Source organism: Lissotriton vulgaris, chromosome 4_1 (genome assembly GCF_964263255.1).
Source record: "Lissotriton vulgaris chromosome 4_1, aLisVul1.2, whole genome shotgun sequence".
NCBI lineage: Eukaryota > Metazoa > Chordata > Amphibia > Caudata > Salamandridae > Lissotriton > Lissotriton vulgaris.
In genome coordinates, this window is record NC_141691.1 from 1,134,802,706 (window position 1) to 1,134,823,761 (window position 21,056).

The 21,056-nt window shown below is 43.1% G+C and overlaps 1 protein-coding gene across 2 annotated transcripts in view; it reads right to left on the reverse strand.

The window, feature by feature from the left end:
• Positions 1–21,056, reverse strand: part of ANKS6 (ankyrin repeat and sterile alpha motif domain containing 6) — a 464,962-nt gene that overhangs the window by 280,731 nt on the left and 163,175 nt on the right. For both annotated transcript variants that reach the window (XM_086965382.1, XM_086965381.1), the window contains exon 9: positions 1,237–1,440. In XM_086965382.1, coding sequence (XP_086821508.1) covers positions 1,237–1,440 — 204 coding nt within the window. The remainder of the gene's footprint in view (positions 1–1,236; positions 1,441–21,056) is intronic.

Consider the following 21,056-nt stretch of genomic DNA (forward strand, 5'->3'; position numbering starts at 1 on the left):
GCCCCCCTAACGAAATGTTCTGTTTCAGAATTTTTAAATATTTTAAAGAATTTTTAGATATATATTCTTGTGATTCCGGGAGATGTTGATGAGTGCATTTTTTGTACATAACAAGTGGTTGTTTCTGTCGCTGTATGTAGCTTGTGTTTATTTTTGGTATGTTAATATGTATGTTATTTATGTGGCCCTCAATGAGAGCCAAATCATAATAAACTCTTGAACTTGAACTTTGGCATGAAGACCCAGAGCTAGTCCCCTAAGCAAATTCAGGACTTAGTACAGGCCAATATCCGCAGATTACTATGGCAAGGCCTAGAGGAAAATACTTAAGGCACCATGGCCAGTATCTAGGAAGACAAGACCAAAGAAAAGTTGAAACACCGAGGAAGAAACAGAAACTCATGGAGCATGCTTTGGGCAGAGCACAGACGCAGTCCTGGTAGTCAAGATTTCTCACATATTCTTTGAGCTTTTTGGTAGGCCTAACCTCACAACACTAATATAGACTACAATCTCTTCAGACAGTCTAGCTCCAAATATGATCTTGAGGCTTACTGCTGAACCCGACTTCCAATAATTCAATCGGAAAATGAAGATGAAACACAAATGTTGAAACATGTCTTGGATATATTTGAAGTATGGCAGTCTTTGGTTGTCAATGCAGCATTTAAAGTGACAATTACTTAAAATCATGGAATTACTCAGCGTGTTTTTATCTGCTTCTCAGGTTGGGTTTGCACATAAACCATTCTCTGTTTTTTTTTCTGTGGTTAAGATTGTTGTGGTGGAGGTGAAATGTCTATTAAACACTACACAGAAAATGTTGTTCCCACTTTCTATCAGTTTGCTCAGTAGGATAGTAGCACCCAATCAGGATTCTTGAAAGCTTGTTAACTATGCAATAGCTAACCAATTAGACAATCCTTTGTAAACATTTCACAATTTTGTAACTATACTCCTCTAATCGTTTTTTTATATAAGCCCAGCTTCCCTTGATCACTCCTACATATACAAACAAGCATGTTTTTGCAGCTTGTAAAACGCATAAAATGTGTTTTGAAAACTCTCTGGCAGTATGGAAGAAATGACTCGTGGTGCATGCAGAATCCTTATGAACAAAAATCCCTAAATATATTGCTCGTCAGTCACTTCCCACAAGCACTCTTTTGAGCTACAATCACTCATATCTTACTTGGTGACAGTAAACATACCGCACTTCACAGAATGGCCACTTACTATGTCAGAGTTCCCACTGCTGTTAAAGGTGTTCTTCCCAGGTCTTTGGGGCATCGGCTGCCTACTTGGCTCCATCTGGTCTCCTTTACTCATTCGAGATTGATCCGAGTTCCACAGTTCGAAATTTGAAGGAGGAAGAAATGGTGGAATGACTGCTTTTAATCTATCACTGGGAAGCTTAGTAAGTGGGGCACCATTCCTCAGCTTGAAGAGAGAAAACAAAACATGCATTAGATCCTCTTTATTAATTGATTTTCAGTCTAGACAACATGCATGCATCTCCCCTAAACTTCTTTTTGAAATTTTAAATAGAACAAAGGAGAAAACAAAACGAATTTAATGTTGTTGCATGTCCTTTTAGAACCATGCTAAACGCTGCCCTCATACCTAAAAATGAGCAATCAATTCCTAACACTAAGCAAGATATCTATTCAATAAGCTAACTCATAAAAGGAAACATTATAAGCAAATCATGAAGCAGGAGGAGAACTGCAACAAAAATACTCACTAAAACACGCACATCCTTCATATTCTGTCACTGACCTAGTTTTTTCCCTTGTGTTTTTATTTTATCCTTTCCTGCAAATGAGAAAGTGCCTCCCTCTGTAAGTGGTGAGAGAGTAAACAGTTTAGAGATCCATGCCTCAATGTTTAATTTCTATTTTCAATTTCCATTTCTTTTCAATGATTGCTTCCCTATACTAACTGCTTTTAAATCCATAGCGAAACATCTGGTCTTTAAAAAAAAAAACATTTTAGATAACTTTTTTTAACAAATGGACAACGGCATTGCAACCCGTTCTAGTATCACAACAGTGACGAATGTCATTTGAAAGAATATAGGAAGAGCTGATTAACTGGAATCGACTAAAACAACTGTTTGAAGACTACTGGGACAAATAGTAGGTAAAACCATACTTGGCAGCAGCGAACAGTGTGGTATCTATAAACTATCAATGACGACACAGTATAAGTATCGCAGGGAGAAGGACAGAATTGTACGGCAACCAGATGCTGGAGAGGGACACTTCATTATTATCTAGTCAGACTATAATTTTACAGTCCCCTTTTCATTCATGATGGAAGATTGTTCTCAAGTGCAGTCTCATACCTTCAGTGCCCTACATCCCACACCCCAGTAGGTGCCACATGATGAAAAGCAATTTCCGACGTGGGCCACCTAATTATATCAGTGTGGCAGATTCCTACAGCAAGGGCACGCCTGGCATTTCACCCAACCTATTTGGTTTATTCTCCTTTTTACAAATAAGAATCCACGATCTACAGATCTACTCTTGTATTTGGCCTGAGCTCAGTGTGGGAACACACCCAACGGACACACTTCTCAAGTTAAAGTTAGGGAACCACCAATCAATCATGGTGTTTAAATCGTGAAGTACTACGTGGCAGTATGGGATCAACTCTGTACAATCCCACACCCAGTTGTTAATTTGAGCCGGTAGTTTTCGGTGCTCTGCACCAGCCCTTAATTGCTACACTGGTCAGTCTGAGATATGATGACACTGTTGTTTTAATTAGAGATGAGCGGAACAACAGTTGTTTATTACTTCAATATACGTTAAAAATAACTAATATCTGCCACCTAAGCCATTCTTGTAACTTGGGGGGATGAAGTGTCACACTTGTAGGAATGTGATTGTTAATAGGTGTACTTGTCCGGTCATCGGCAGCACTGTCAGGAGCAAAAGTGTGCAAGCTGTAGTGGCCTCCTGGTGAGGGCATGGCATTTAAAAAATATATATAAATTAAGCACTGTCTACACCATGTGTATATTATCTGCAGCTGTGGCCGACCGGGTTTTACCAGATAACTGCAGAGGCGTATACTGGAAGCCAGATAGGCAAAGAGGTTGGTTGCCAGGCCACCTCACGTAGCATAGATAAGAGGCATAGCTCAATTTCAGTCATGCGCATAGGAAAAGTAATCACAATTGCAGCAATAGAGAATAATCAAGGTAACTCTTTGTTCGACCAGACATTCTTGGCATGGTTTTTCCCAGCATTTTGCCTTGCATCCTCCTGCTTTTGTTGACTTAGCTTTTGCTGGCCGTAGGGCACTTTACCACTGCTAACAAAGGCTAAAGTATTTGTGCTACTTCCCCTGAACCCGGTAACAACGGCTTACCCCCCCAAATTGGCACATTTCATTTACTTATAAGACCATAGTAAAGTGGTACGACACGCATCCAGGGCATGTAAATTAAATACTACCATTGGATCTGCAACACTGATTGTACCACCAACTTAAGTAGCCCTTTAAAAATGCCCCAGGCCTAGCACTGCACCCTGGGCGAGGCCTAAACCTTCCTTTTTAACAAATCGAAGTCCCCCATAGGCTAGGCCCTAAAAAGCCCATAGAGCAGGGTGTAGTGCATTTAACATGATGGGCATGAACATTTTAACATGTACATGTCATGGTAGTGAAAAACTCAAATTCCTTTTTTACTACTGCAAGGCCTGTCTCTGCCACAGGATAACACTGGGTTACATTAATACATTTAATAAGTGATAACTTTCAACTGGGAGCAGGTATGAATGGCAAGTTTGTTATAATTGTAAAAATCAAAATCAGTGCATCTAAAAATTAATTTCCAAATGCATCGGCACAATAAAAAGCATAATTCCTGAATCACAGTCTTCACAAACTAATTATATGGAGTATTCCTAAAACCCAACATATTTTGTCATTGATCCTGACCTTGAGGATAAAGCTTCTCACAATCTCTTACTTTTACTATTTTAATTTTCCACTGAGGGCACATGATAGGTTCGCCAATACAGCAAAATTTAATGATTGAGTCACTAACGTTATTGTAAAAACTTGTTTACCAATTTCTAAATTAAATTCCAGGCTGGATAAGTGCCCCAGTAGTAGTAGTAATAACTTTCTTCAGTTACATCGATATAACCATAAAAATACAGAAAGAAAAATACAGAAAGAAAAAATTACAACAACAAAAAAAATCACAATAAAAATGCAGGACCATAAAAAGTATTGTCTATAAAACATGCAGCTATCAGTGGGGATTAAATGCACAGGATTTGGACTGTTTGAAACAACAAGGTATTTCCATAAATAAATGAAGCCTTTAGAAATTCAAATACCAATAAAAATAACCCAACGTTACATAATCGTGAACAAGGAATCATATCAAAGTGACTCATGCTTTATCCTGGAATGAAAAGTGCAACAACGTATATAGCTACAAAATCCTCTTGTCTAAGAGCTTGCTTTGATAGACACCTGGAACGATTTCCATAAACAATATGGGTTATTATGTACAGAACATACAGCTTCCATGGAAGTTATATACACTGGGATTAGCCTGATTTCTCCAACAAAAAAATCCAATAGGAAAATAGGACATTTAGAGAATCGACAGCCAGTATATTGAACCAACGCTATGTAACAATGGACATGGAATCGTATTAAAGTGACTCGTGCTTTAGCCTGAAATAAAAAATACATCAGGTCAAATGCCAAGAAAGCTTTTTTTTTTCAATAGCTAACTTTAGTAAGAGCTCAAATGATTTCTATAACCAGTAGAAACATTTAAAGGGTTCAAATACAACAATGTAGTCTAATAATGAACAAATGTAACTCACTCATGACAATAACCATATAATAAAGTGGCATGTCCTTTCCCCTAGGTGAAAAATTTATTAGAATGTAAGAAACCTTCCTAGTTGGGACAGACAATAGAAAGTGACGAATATCGACCTATAGGTATCTAATCAGTAAAAAATCTATTTCGCCTAATGCTAAAACATCACATTAATGTAATCGCGTCTGTGAGGGTAGGTTTGAGGAGGACAATCTAGTTAAGACTTCTAGCCCTTATGTTCCATGCCCAATTTAAAAATCTTGAAATCGCGAAGACAATCACTTCATGTGTCTTGTGAATAAGAATACGCAAAGCCTCCATGCAATGGTCAATACCCAGGTGGAGACAGATTGCAAAAATCCACTTGGTGCGTGGTAAGGTGTACATTGGGCAGAAAAATATAAAATGGGTCACAGTTTTCCCTGCCGCCAGGCAGAAGGGACATTTCCCTATGTCACCTTCACTCCTCTTCCATTTGTCTGTCAGCGTGTTTAGTGGAAGGGAGCCGATTCTGAAGTGAAAATATATAGTTTCAGCAGCATGGTGAATAACCCTAGCCGTAAACATTTCATATTTAGGTGAAGACAAGTGGGCTAAAAACGTATCGATCAGACACTCCGAAAGAGTTTCACGCCTGACTTCTAAAAGCATGTGGTCCCAGTAAAGACACCTGATCTGGGTGCCTAAATTTCTTGTCATTTTTTCTGGGTCTTATCACACCTCAGAGAGAAGTATATTAAAGCAGAGCTCTTTTAACCATCTTCATCAAAATCATGGAATAGTTCTTATCACACGCAATCATCTCCTAAAAGGAACCAATTTGGGGGTTGTCCATAGTCCAATACAATACTTTAGGATTCTAAGTTATGGGATATTGTCCACTCTCTGAATATTCAGATTTAAACTCATCTACCTCACCAGTCCATTAATAAACAGACATAAAAAAGCTATGGGTAAGAAGACAACCCTGTCTAACCCCACAGTTAATGGGAATCCTATCAGTTAGGTCCCCATGACTATTCCACCTGACTTGGGCATAAGTATTGGTATGCAATGTAATTAAAATGTGGAAAAGATCTTCGGGCATAGCATATTGTCTGAGAACTTCCCACAGGCATTTTCCTTGGGACTAATCAAATACAGCCTTAAGATCCATTAATATATTTCCACCGGATAGCTGAAAACAGAAACTCCAGGTCCATTGTGCTTATTTTCTCACAGAATTCTGCCTTAAAATCGGACAATATCTAAAGATAATTTATCCAAGTCTAAAGTCACACAAGAACATGCCTAGCAAAGGTATTTTGTGTTAGGTCAATAAGACTGATGGGTCTGTAATTCCTCTGGTTATCTCTTGCTATTTTCTTGTGTATGGGGATGATATTAGCCCTAAGTTGGCAGGGTATGCCCAGACGTGGGTCCCTTGCTCACTTTGCCAGTGGATTCAAGATAGCCTGGCTGATGGGGGTTATGAACCCGAAACCGGTCCCAGGATGCTTGTTTCCGGTCCAGGGAAGACATGGCTTGGCAATTAGGGCTGGACTGTTCCCATGAGGCACAGGGTCAGACTGATTTTCATATGGCCATGTTTGAACTGGGGTGGTGGAGTGAGCTAAAGAATGGTGATGGATTAAACCCAGATCAGTTGACTGGGGGTGAGTGTTTGATTTGCTCAAACGATCCGTCCATCATCCCCTTTGGCATCGCTAATATCTATTGACGGCAAGATTGACTTTCTATCCTACCATATGGACCGCATGACAGAGCTTATGAATAAGCGAGTGGAAAGGATGGACATGGCGGAGCGCAGGGTCACGGAGGTCGATGAAGCACAGACGGAACCAGACTCAGAGTACAAACAGATGAGCAAAATCCTGCTCAAACTACAGGAGAATGCGGAGGACCTCTAAGCCAGATCCCGCAGAAGTAACCTATGTCTTACAGTGCTGCCGGAATCGATAAGTGTGGGGAATATGGAACTGTTTGTGGAACAGCTCCTCACGACTATGTTGGGCCGAGATACGTTCTCCCCCATATTTGTGGTGGAAAGGGCTCACCGCTCGCTAGGCCCCAAGCCTCCGCCTGGTGCTCCACCTAGGCCTATCATTGCAAAGCTGTTAAATTACTGCGACAGGGATGCAGCGCTAAAGGCGGCCCGGGCAAAACAAACTTTGCACTACGAGGGATTGAATATCTCTCTCTACCCAGACTTTATAGCTCCAGTGCAGAAGGCAAGCAGACAATTGTATCCCTTGAAGAAGCAACTATAGGAACAGACTCTTGATTATGCCATGTTGTACCCAGCGCGACTCCAGGTGAACCTCCAGGGTAGATCCCACATCTTTACGGATCCAAAGATGATGCAGAAAGCTCTGAAGGTATGGTCTAAAGAGGTGGCATCTTGCAGGGTGTTGCCCGCCCTTGAGGGTGCGACGGGAGGCGGCCTTGATGACCAGGACTGAGATCTGAGAATTCGTGGACTGCAGATAAGATTTGATGTTTACACCGGTCATTGCAGGGATCTGTAGTTCATTAAGGCCTTCATATAGTTGCTATTGTGGACAGGGTGAGGGAGGGTTTGTATTTAATGTAATTACATGGTTGCTATGCAGAAGTAATGCTGGGAGTCGATCTAAATGGCAGCACATTTTCTATAATATGTTGCATGCTAATGCGGAGTTCTACTGACATATGATTCGTCGTTTTGTTTGATTGAAGCACACCTATGCTAGATGGCGGGCGGAGGGAAGGGTTTGCTAGTTGAGGAATAATAAGTGGTGGGCTTGGGCAACATCTGCCCACGTGTCAGTCCCACAACCTGGAATTTTTTTAATCTTGATTGTTGTTTGGCATTGTAATGCTTTTACTTTCCTTGTTCGAGCATTTTGGGGGGACAGGGTTAATTCGCCATTACAGGGTTGGGGGATGTATGGCGTGGGTGGGGGGGAGGGAGCACAGAGACCTAACTGGGCATTTAATATGATTGCAGTGTTGATTTACTTTTTAGTTCATTTTGTCCACGTGATGCGCAGCACACAGGGTGATACATTGGCACTGGAATGGACAGTCGCTAGACAACTTACTGATTACTGTGACACAAATTCACCCATCACATTGATTAGGCACTATCACTATCTCTGTAGCACACACAAGCTATTACAATGACTTCTATCGCTAAGCATGGCACAGGAGCGCTCCAGTAGGATTATGGTTTTAACCTGGAATGTGCGCGGCCTCAACGACTATAGAAAATTAAGAAAGGTGATGGCCTATTTGTCAAGACATGATATAACTATTGCATTGTTGCAGGAATTCCACTTACCCCTGACTAGCAAAATGCTTCGTTGTAGGGGCCTACTGGGGTTCACCTCACATGCAAGCGGAGTGATCACATGGGTGAATCCGAAATCTGACTTTAAACTGGAACCACTTGACACTGACCTGGAGGGTAGATACGCTATTTCTAGATTTCTAGATGCAGTGGGAGGGGTCTGACCATGACTATAGTCAATGTCTATGGCCCTAACTTTGACAATCCTAAATTATTCACACTGTTGTTGGATAAAATGCGATCTGCTGGTGGCAGCTACTAGCTATGGGGAGGCAATTTTAATTGTGAGCTGGACCCCTGGGGCTCTACGTTGTTTGGCACTGCAGTGTCCTAGAGAAGGGTGGGTTCACGCACTAATCTGCGCATCACGATTTGCATACTAAGACTGACTACTGGCTAGCCTCTGGGATTATGTATGACCAGGTCTGCGACTGCGTGGTGCTTCCCCACACGCTCTCGGACCCCTATCCGGTTATGTTGGTGTTGGAGGGCAAGCAAGGCACATTCCACCCATCACCTGGCGTTTTCCCCATACTCCTTACTTGACACAGTTTTTGAGTCAGAAATAGCCGAGGCCATAGGTACCTACTTTGAATGAAACATAGGGTCGGTCGACTGTTACAGTGTGGGTGGCCTTCAAGGTCCATGTCCGTGGGATAGACATGGCTAAACACTCCGGAGTACTACACGCTCTCTGTAAACGTCTCGCGGACTTGGAGAAGTCCCTGAAGACGCTGGAGCACCGGTGCCTGGCGGGTGCGGATGCCGGTGGGGAATTTTAATCCTTGCTGCTAGAATACCACGAAGTAGCAGCCACAGAAATTAAGCATCTTGGGAAGTATGCAATAGCACGTTCGTATGGGGAGGGCGAGCGACTGGGTGCGGTCTTAGCATCACTTCTGAAGAAGCGCAGGGTGACAACAGGAGTCTTTTAGATAAGCAGCGCAGAGGAGTACGGCCACAGACGAAGAAGTTCTTGACTATGTTACGTCCATCAAGCTACCCTGGCTGACAAACGAACATCGGGAATACCTCATGCGTCCATTGGAGAAGGAGGCAATATCCTCAGCCTTGGCGGACATGAAATCAGGTAGTTCGCCAGGCGTTGATGGACTCACAGTAACATTTTATAAGGAATTTAAAGAACTACTTATCCCACACCTAGCCATGCTGTTTGAGGAGTTGTGCAGCGACTGCATTATGCCTTTCTCGATGAGAGAGGCGCTATTGGTCGACATCCTGAAGCCAGACAGGCCCCCCACTTGAGTGCTTGTCGTACAGATCACTGTCACTACTAAATGTAGATAAGATATGCGCCAAGATATTAACAACCTGTCTGGCCTGCTGATCCCACATTTAGTGGCGCCAGAGAAAGCTGGTTTTGTCCCTAGTAGGAACTTGACATATAATTTGAGGACCATTTTTGGGGCGATCCAACATACAAGGTCGGACGTACAGGCGGCGGTTGTCTTCTTAGACAGGGAAAAGGCGTTTGACTCTGTAGAATGGACGTTCGTGAGACAAGAATGGAGCTAGGAGGGGGTTTCCTACAGATGATTGGCGTTTTATACTACCAGGATTAAAATCAGTAATTTAGTAACAGCCCCAATCCACATAACTAGGGGTAAGTACCAGGGGTGCCCACTTTTCCCTATGCTTTATGCCTTGGTGGCGGAGCGACTGTCCTGTGCTCTTCGCAAATATCACTGACACAGAAGTCTATGCTTCCTGTGGTAGGAGTTGATTATTTCCCCATACGCAGATGATACGCTGCTTTATGTTAGAGACCCTGACGGCAACCTCTCTCCAGTCCTGAGAGAAGTGGTTAAATTTAGCGCGATGTCAGGATGGAGGGTTAATTGAACAAAATCAATAATTTTTCCTCTAACGCCTGCTATGTTGCCATTCATGCCTGACTATCCACTGACATGGACAGTGGAGGCAGTGCGCTATTCAGGGGTTACGATTCACACAGGCTCAGAAGTGGTGTTTCGTGAAAATTATGGGGTTGCAATTAGCAAGTTGGAGGTCGACGTAGACCAGTGTATACGGTTACAACTGTCGCTGGTAGGCAGAGTTTCTATAATGAACATGGTAATACTTCCTTGATTTCTCTTTTTATTTACCAATATTCCCATGGTGCTCTCAGGTGCCTTCTTTAAATTGCTCACCTCACTATTACTTAAATTGGCCTGGGCCGGGAAGCAAGCGAGGGCCAGTTGGAACATACTCACGTTTCCTTATCGAATGGGTGGGTTGGGCGCCCCAGACCTTGATTTATACTACAGAGCGGTGCAAAGCGCTCACGTTCACTATTGGATACATTGCCCGATGGACACCCCTCACATTCAGATAGAGGGTGTAGCAGTGGCGCCGCTCCCTCTGCTGGCCATGTTGTTTGATGCGCCTGACCGGAGGACTGGGATTATGGACTCTATTAATGCCACTAAACATGCCTGGCACTACCTTCTGAAACTGCAAGCAGAAGTGATACTATATTCCCCGCTGACCCTATTGGAGTGGTGCTGGTGGTTACCTCCGTGTGAAGATAGGGGAGTGATGCGGGCGCTCAGCTCCTTAAAGACTTTAACGATAGGGGACATGTTCATATAGGGGTGGATAAAAAATGGGAAGACGTTGGAGCGGGCGACTGTGACGACATGATGCTAAACAGGTTTCAATTTCATAGAGCCCTACACCCGTTGACAGAGATCCTGGGTAGAGACTTGACTGAGCCCCCTGAACTGACTTCGCTCACATATATTATAAAATCTGACTCCCCATCTAGGGTTGTATCAACTATTTACAAACTGTCCCAGGGATACCGGGCTAATCATTACAAAAAGGCTGGACTAGCTTGGAAGGCTTTGGGCAGGGATCTAGATGATACTACCTGGAGATATTGCTGCGAAAGCACGAAATGTATCTCCCTTAATGGCAGGCATAGATTGATACATTTAAACATTTTAAATAGGGTCTACTATACCCCAGAGAGGCTACATAAATATGGACTCAGGGACTGGGCAGCTTGTGACCGCTGTGGTGAAGATATGGCAGATTTTATTCACCTGGCCTGGACCTGCCCAGGTATTGCAAGTTTTTGGGTACCGGTTTTCCGCACACTGGGAGATGTTATAGATTTGACTCTTGAGCCTGATCCCACATTGGCTTTATAAGGCTACTCCAAGCAGCTGCCAAAGGCGCCTGGTTGATATGGGCTTGTTGCTTGCCAGGCGGAGGGTAGCGATTTGCTGGTCTAGGGGCTCGACACCCACTATGGCTGACTGGTTTAGGGACATGTTATACTGTAGTACACAAACAGGAAACTAAAGCAAGCTCCTTCCCCCACGCCGTCACCCCAAAAGTATTTGGGCACTGTATCAGACATATTTGAGCAACAAAGATAGTGAGATCGACGGCGAACACACCCTTGGGCGAGGAGTAGAAGGGAGCTTATGTTTGTAGGACACTATTTTGAAGTACATGGGGGTACACACGCAGGTCCGAGGCGTGGCTATGCACAGAGGTGATGTCATGGCAGCTTATACAGTTGGAAGGGTGACATAGTATGGAATAATCAAGCAATTACAATGGCTGTGAATGTGCTGTAGTAGCGTGTTGGAGCATATTCCATAGTGTACCAGATTATATGATATTTGTATGATCTAATCAGTGCTTCCTTTTTTGCTACACTGTAATATTGAGGTGCTGTTGGTCTTTGTGTCTCTTTGTTATCAAAACATGTCTTAAAAAAGAAGCACAAAGAAGGTGAATATTCAGGCAGCAGCAACCCCGAAGAACAAGTTTTAAGCTCAATATTGGCAGGAGAAGCGGAGACACAAGACTTGCGTTCTCCAAAAAGGGAAATAAAATGAGCAACCCACTGGTCGGCTGGGACAGAGGAAGAGGGCTGGACTGCACTCGATCGACTGCTGAATGCACTAATTTTCCAGAAAGTTTGGGTCTCCTTCCTTTCCAAAGCTTCAGTGAGTTCAACCGAATGAGTCTCCTCCCAGTCTCTCTTATTAGCCCTTACGAGTTGACTTATATATCTATTGGGCAACAGTTAATTAAATTCATTGCCTTTTGTAACTGCATCTATCAGCCCCTTCTTAGCCACTCTACACTTCCTTGAAAACCAAGAGCTAGGTATATTTGAGCTTGTATTCCTTTTGGAATGGGTTGTGAAAAACAATCTTAAAGTGATCAAAAAAAGTCAGAATGATACAAAATGAAATTATTCCAATCAAAATCAACAGTATCATGAGACTTAAAAAAAATCAAGAAAAGCTTGATAGATTCTGCTTAGTAAAAGATCATGTTGATTAAATTGCCACATTTTACATTTCTAAGGTTGCTGGTATGTAATAGTGGCGCTGTGTAAGACTCGACTTCACAATTACAGGGAGGATGTCAGCAAGAAAGTCAGCAACTAGGGCATTAGCGTCACTATAAGGGTGAAATATAACCTTTATATCACTTAAGAAGGGCCATAGTCTAAGGTCCAAGACTATATAGTCAATATGACTTAAAGATCTGCCCCTCGGGAAGGTAGGAAAAGCTAGGTGGTCAGAAACGGAACGCCGGTTTGTTGCTCTTAACACATATTCTAAAGTTAAATGAAAGAGATGGTTAGCGACCTTTGAAAATTTTTTAATCGTATTTGCCAAAAGCTCTGGAATTCCCCACTAATCATTCTCTGGTAATAGCAGAGATGAGAGCTGTTCGAAAGGTTCATAGTGAGTACTGCAATCCCCAGCTATAATAACGGGCCAGTTTTGCTTTAGTGAATCAAGAAAAAATTGAACAGGGTGGAGAATTTGTGATTTCACATTGTCAGGAACAAAGCGAACAAAAATATTGATCACCACAATATTTCGATTTTTTATTCTAGGAGTGTTATATAGAGACAAGATATCCTTGGAGCCAGAGTCTAGTGTTTCTATGTTACAGATGATTGTAGACTTAACCCAGATTATAAGCCCACCCGAGGCTCATGCAGAGCTGGCAGGAAAAGCATTACTATAAAATGTTAAGTAGTCAGGTCTATACTCGGGTTGGGATGCCCACGAATCGTTCCCCCAATCTCAATCTTAAAGTTTTGAGAGGATACCTGCCAAATTCCAAGACATCAGTATCACCAATTCTGTCAGTTCTACCACAGGACCAATCTGTATCTGTGGATAAGTCCTAGTCAACAGAGGACCACCTCCATCATTTTCCCCACTGGCATGTGGCTGAGACGGCTGCAATCAATCAATGTTAGAAGCCCCCAGTGAACAGAGTCTGTGGGCACGAATATTGATATGCAAGACCGATGGCAAAATTGCCACACTCTTTCTTTCGGGAAAAAATTAATCTGGGAGGTCAAGTTTTAAACGGATAGGAGCACCACAATTCAAGGTGTTACTGAGCTCCATACAAATTTGGCCATCCACTAAAGTATTACTCACAAATTTCACACTAATACAATCAGTTCTACAATGCTTATTTACATATCAGGTTTCAATAACTATGTATTCTCTGATCACAGATCTGAAATTGCGAACATGCCTCAGGTAGGGTATTGCTTTATTGGTCAGGGACTCCCTACTTTCGAATTCAGACGACTAGGATTTCGGGACATTTATCAAACATCTCTATTTAGTGGACTACCTGGGAGACTCTCTCTGTTGCCCATGTGATTGCGAAAGATGGGCATTCTCAGGGGAGGAGTAAGATTCTTTGCTGGCAATCCATGACTAGGAACACAACTGTTTGCAGCACATCTGTTGTCTAGTGGAAGTATATGTTATGTTATGTTATGTTATTTCCATTTCTAGAGCACACAGCTGCCCCAGCAAAGGGGCGTCCCGGCGCTATGTCTGGGGAAGGAACACAACTCAGTCAGAGCAAGTAAGAATTCAGGCAGTGAAACCCTAAGATCCAGTGGGGAAAATGAAAGTCTTCACGGCTCTCCTAAATGCTAGTAGCTCATCCATAGCACGAATATGGGCAGGAAGAGAGTTCCACAGTTTAGGTGCGAGGACTCTAAAAGAGCGACCACCTGCTCTGCTTCTCTTGAAACGTGGAACAACGGCTAAATTTTGCCCCAGAGACCTCAACTGCTGAGGAGGAGCATAAGGAGAGATAAGATGTTGCAGAATCTGAGGCGAGGATTGTTTCAAAATTTTAAAAGATAGACACAAGGTCTTGAAATGGATCCTCTGAATCAGAGGTAGCCAATGAAGCTTACGGATAGTTTCTTTGGCCGAGCAAAATCTAGGAAGGCCTACCAGCGCCCTGGCAGCCGCGTTCTGAACGTGCTGCAGCCTGGTAGTTTCCGCCAAATTGGCTCCGAGCAAAAGTGAGCTCGCATAATCGAGTCTAGATAGTATAGCAGCCTGAATTATAAGCTGTCGGGTAGGGGCATCAAAAAATTTCAAGATCGGCCTTAGCCCACGTAAGATCCCGAAGCAGGTAGCTGCTACTTTTTTAGTATGGATGGAGAAGCTGAGTGAGGGATCCAGCCACACCCCAAGATTTTTCACCTCAGCAGCCGGATTGGGGATAGGGCCTATTTCTGATGGCCACCATTTGTCGCCCCAGAGATTGCTATGCTTGCCCACAATCAAGACCTCTGTCTTTTTAGCGTTAAGCTGTAGGCAGTTGCCCGTCATCCAGCCAGCCACTGCACTAAGACCCTCGCGGAATCTAGTAGCCTCAGGGTCTGAGTCCCCACTAAGTGCGACCGCCAGCTGCGTGTTGTCAGCGTAGGAGACCATAGTCAAGTCCCAACGCTTGGCGACAGCAGCCAGCGGCTGCACATAAAGGTTAAACAGCGTGGGGCTGAGTGCTGAACCCTGCGGAACTCCCTGCTCAATGGTATAAGGTTTCGACTCAAATGGTGGAGTGGTGACCATAAAGGTGCGGTTAGTGAGGAATGACCGAAACCAGTCAAGTGCCACACCATTGTCGAACGCGGCACTGAGGTCGAGTAATATCAGTCCCGCAGTTTGACCTGAGTCCAACACAGAGCGCAGATGTTCTGTCATGGAGAGAAGAGCGGGCTCTGTACTATGACCGGCACGAAAACCATTTTGCGAAGGGTCCAAGATGTTAACAGACTGAAGGTGGTTAGACAGAATGCCATTGACATGGGCTTCTGCCACCTTCGCGACCCAAGGAAGCAGGGAGATAGGTCGATAGTTCTCCAGTTAATAACATAAAGCGTATCTGTAAAGCGCTCGTTCATCCAAGGGTATCGTGGCGCTAAATAACAGATGTTTATTGTTACCCAACTCAATGGTACTCATTTTATCGACCTCAGAAAGATGAAAGGCTGGGTGGTCCCACCAGGATTTTAACCTGGGACCATGAGGTCAGACACATGCCCCCAAAGTGGGCGTATTAGTCCACTAAGCCACCTTGCTCTGCAGATACGGGCTCTTCCTGGCATAAGGGGCAAGATGATTTCGTCTGTTGCCACTACCAGTGGTTGGATTTGCAATAGGGCCCGCCAATGTGGATGTCCTTTGTCACAAATTACCTCTCTCTATAGGAATGCTCTCTCTGGCTCATGTCAAATCCTGCAAACCCATTTTAAGAAACACTGGGGCTTTGTTCTCGCGGTAGCTTGGGAGTTCGTTTCTACCCTCTCAATAAAAGACTCCAAAAGCAACGCCAGCATCACCACTTTCTCTGTAAGATGATGTGTGAGTGATTTAACAGCAGATTTCAAGCCCATGATTTCTATTTTCAATACATTAAACTTAGCCCCAACCTTCGCCTCTATATGATGGTGTGGATGTTGTTGCGAACCATCACTGGGCGAAATATCATTTGATAAGGGAGCATCAAGCAGCACACCATTCTCCAATTTCCCCCAAATTTGAAATCTGTTCGTACACACAACCGAAATAGTATCAGGGAAAGGTTCATGGATACTGAGCTGCTCCCTGGATCTACTAAAGTCACTGAATTATTGCACGAGACCTGCAAGCTGACTTTATGTACTGTAGCTTCTGTTGTGTTTCTCCGTACTGTTGCTTCCTTTCTGTTTCCCTTTGTCTCCCTCCCGGGTGATTTAAGTGGATTAAGATTTGATATTACCCTGGGGACCTCTTGATTTAACAGGGCTTTTTTTGTATTCTCACTAGTTTTCAACAAGACCTCGATTTCTTTATAAGGACATCAATTGCAGGGTACAAGTCAACGGCATATGCTTGGCCTTTACGCATCAGCTGGGTTTTCTGTATCTTTTCTTTCCTCATTTCAGGGTAGAGAACACTGCGCCCAAAAGTCACTTCTTAATGTTTGGCACTTAATAACTGGGACGAAGGCCCATAACTGTAAAATTTTATAATATGCAATGAGCTACCTTAAATTAAAAGGCTCTATATATAATAAACAATAATAATAATTATGTTAAAATATTTAAAAACTGTATTTCACTTGGTTAAAATAATACTTTTTAAAATCAAGCCCCCTAGGAAAGGATGTGATTCAATACTCAATAGCAAGATCAAATAGGTCCAATGAAGCAACCCAAAGGCAGCAGTACAGGATAGCACTGCTCTAATTCAATTCAATTCACGGAGCAAAAAGCCCTGTAACAAATAGAAAGAAGGTGTCTAAATGTGTCCGATGTGACCAAGGGAGTTCGAAAGTCATCTCAGCTTACAACGATATGAGTGATAAAATGTAAGCAATGCATTTGGGAAGCCCTCCAACGCTTGGACCAGGAAAGGCGTCTAGAGCATGTTGTACCAACACAGCAAGTGGAAATCAGCAATTAGTCAAAAATTGTTTGCCCGCACCGCAAGCTGTCCAGCACTATCACGCAGATCTCAGCCCCTTTTCCTGGATTAACTCAAGTCCAGCCGTGCAATTACAACAGATGTCATTAGCACTGGACTCTTCACAGCGGTCGTCCAGGAGAGGAGCAGCTAGGAGCGGATACAGATGATAAACCAAGGTGTTAAAATGCAATCTGACCACTAATGGTACAAGGAGACAATGCATAGACCCGAGGGGGTGGCTCTGCCCTGACTCTTCCTGGCGCTGACTGGTGCAGGACAAGCCCGCCCTTGGCCCAGTAACATTAACTGGGATTCTGAAAGAATAGTGAATCCCAGTATCGGTTCACAATACACAGAAATTCCATCCTAATATCAAAATAGCTTTGGGCATGCAAAGACAACATGAGTCCAGCTACCTGGAGTGGCTGAACATCTGAAGCATTGAGGAGGCACTTGTGAAACAATTCTATGACCCAAAGCAGGAGTTCTATATAATAACCATTTCGTATAAAACTGCATCCTGCGAAGATTTGCTGCTTCTAACACTGAAAGGGTATAGTGATTTACCCTGTTCCAAGATTCCTGAGACACAATACTTCCCCTATACTTATGCCATTTCTCAGCGTATTTAGGAAAGTAATTGGTCTTTTACGCTTCGGCACGTCTGTTTTTCAGATAACTTACTGATCTAATGTTATTTACTCTCAAACTGGGGCCGTACTACGGGAAGTGCCTTGGGGACGCAATGGGCGTTACCGCCTGCAGAGCATTCCCGGGGGCACTTTGGTATTACAGAAGGGGTCGCAGAAGCTTGTGTGGCCCCTTCGGTAATTTTGAGAAAGCCCTGTAAACATACAGCTCCAGCGCTTTCTCAAGAGGGCTTACCCTCATTTGCATGGGGGTGTGGCCACATGCAAATTAGGGAATGCCTTTGCTTCTGCATCCGTGCTGTATTATAGATGCAGGCGCAGAGGCAAAAAAGCTGTCAGTGGGTGCACTTTTTTAGGTAGAGCACTGTCAGTGCACCCCCTAATAGCAGCTCCCAGGAGGGTAAAACCCAGACTTCCCCTTGTAGATGGATGCAGTCACCCACTGCACCAGCCTGGAAGGGGATCTCCAATCCCCTGTAAAAGTGCCGGTGGGTTGCCGCTGCACCAAGAAACATGGAGCGGCTGCTTCAAAGCAAAGCCGCTTGGTGTTTCACCTGAGTGCACTGCCCCAGGGCAGAGCAAGTTCTCAGCTGCCCTGGGGGCAGGGCACATTGCATGTAACAGGACGCACTTTCCCTGTTTGCGACCAGCGCACCGATTTTCAGGTGCACCACGTGCAAACAGGTAAAGTGCATCCTATACATAACAGGGCCCCAGATATTCAATCAGAGCTGCACTTGCCTGTATTGCTTTCGAATTCAGTACCTTTAACAACTTACATACTCAATTAAATGACCAAATGATGGAGACCTTTTAATACTTAATGTGTGAATCTGCCTCCGCCCAGGTTTTCCAACTCTTCTGGTTGACAAAGTCAACCAAAGTGTTAAAGCCAGTTAAGTTTAATTTTTGGACCATATGGGTTTCTAAAAGAGGCTGATCTAACAGCCTTGCAACTCTCAACTGAGTTAATAAATTATAATGTGTAATTGAAAATGTGCATAATAATTGATCCTTTAGTTTCAGGGCCCAGAGCAAAGTTCTATATATTATTTTTTTGGATGACATCACCAGTTGCAAAAGATCTAGGAGTTTATACTAGAACAACATTTGATTTATAAAAAAAAAATGTATCCTTTGCCAAATTGTCATTATAAAAAATGTGTGGTACAATAATAGTCTAGTCCCAAAACTAATAGGACCCACGAAGCAGACAGTCACACTATGGTATAAAGCCAAGGTGAAGTTGGGTTGGAGGGGAACTATCACCAAACTCACCCCGCTCTGGGATACCAAAGCATTAGGACACCTAAGGAGTAGCAAAGGCTTTACACAATGGGACAATATTGGAATTTCCACGGTGGGGGACATGTGGGAGAGAGGAACTGTCATTTCCTTTACACAACTCCAACAACAATACCATTTAGCTCAGACTGAAACTTATAGATATGTACAAATCAGGCATGCCTTATTGGCAGAAATCCCAGTAGACACGAACATCCCAGCGGCCTCACCATTAGAGGACCGTTTACTTACAGACTTCATGCAGCAACGAGCAACATCCCTCACATATCAAAAGCTTCTCAACAATATGCCTGACCCTACCCTTAAACTCCGGAATCAGTGGATGGACGAGGTGGGGAACATGGACGAACATGAATGGTTGACAGCCCTGGGGTCCCCTAGGGAAGTGGGCATTTCAGCCAAATTCCGGCTGGTGCAATTAAAAATAGTCCATCGTGTATACTACACCAGAACCACCTTACACTAAATACACCACACAGTGCACCCATTCTGTCTCAGGGGATGTGGGAAGGAGGGGACACTCTTCCATACCATATGGGACTGCCCAGTAATTATGGACTATTGGCGCCAGGTCCTGCGAACCATTTCCCAAACACTGGAGATCTCTCTTCTGCCCGAACCGCGGAAATGCCTTCTGAACGTGTGGGACCCTACTGATATCGATCGTCAGAGACGAACTTGGGTTACACTTGGTCTCATGGTAGCAAAGAGGGACATAGCGCAGAGATGGGGCGTGGTTGAACCCCCTACATTGGCATTTTGGTGTAGAAATATGGACCTGGTCATGGTAACGGAACGCACAGTCTACGAGGCCAGGGGAAACCCGCATAAGTGGAACAAAATATGGGCTTCTTGGAACACATTTAGAGGGGGGATATGTGAATTGTTGCCGGAAAGAGACCTTGATAGTTCAGAGGATTAGGAAGATGAGGGATGGCCCTGGGATGTTTTCAGGAATGTGCCTACCCAGATGAGAGCCGTATAATGTGTCTACTGTCTTCCGAAATAATGCACTGTCTAATTGATCTTGCTTGCTTATGTATCTAACCTACGAGTCGCTTACTCACCTACGAATGCAATTTGCTTTTCTAAATGCTATCATTGTAACTGTGGTTCTACTTAATAAAATGTTTTATAAAAAAAAATTACATTTTTTCTAAAAACAATGTGTGGAGAAATGTGCAAAAGTAGCAAAGCAGTAATGCTTGAAATCTGGAAGACCTAATCCATTGTCTTCTGTTGACTTATACAGTATATGAAATGCTAGCCGTAGGGACTTATGAGCATATACAATTGCAGAAATCAAACTTTCTAGATTATTAAAAAAATTCCATGTGCAAAAAATATATAAATCTATATATATATATATATATATATATATATATATATATATATATATATATATATTCACTGAAAAAACCATAGGTTATAGACCATATATAGTTAGGGATTAGCATTTAAAAAACCTTATTTTATTTGCACAAAACCATTGAAATTCCATATATAGTTAGTTGCACTAACTATATATCGCGGACCCGCAATCCACTGCTAATGATGTCACATATTACATCATTCATGACATGGTCAGTGACATCACTGATGACATCACTGATGACATCTCAAATGACATCACTGATGACATCACTGATGACATCACTGATGACAACACCCAGTGACTGTATGTTTCTGTAAAGTTAAAATATGTCTTACATATTGAAGAATGAGTGGATGTATAAGTGTCTGGATGAAGGATTTAGTAGGTGCATGACTGACTGTATGAGAGAATGATTAAATGTGTCTCACTGAGTGTATGGGTTAGTGATTAAAGTGTCTTAATTTGGCAATCATTATTTATGTTGTTCTGTAAACTGCTGCATGTTTAAATCAGTAGCTATATCAGTAACTATATGGGTTATTGAATGGTTGCCCAAGTATTTGTATGGGAGACTGAGTATGTGTGTGGGTGGCTGGGAGGTGTATAACTCTGTGCATAGATGTGTGAGCAGTTGATTCCCTAGGTGTATGGGTTCAAAAGTGCATGTAGAAACAGCTGTATGGACAGTTGACTGTGTGCATGAGTATATTGGTGAGTGAATGGATATCTCAGTGCTACATGTCAAAGTAAGTAC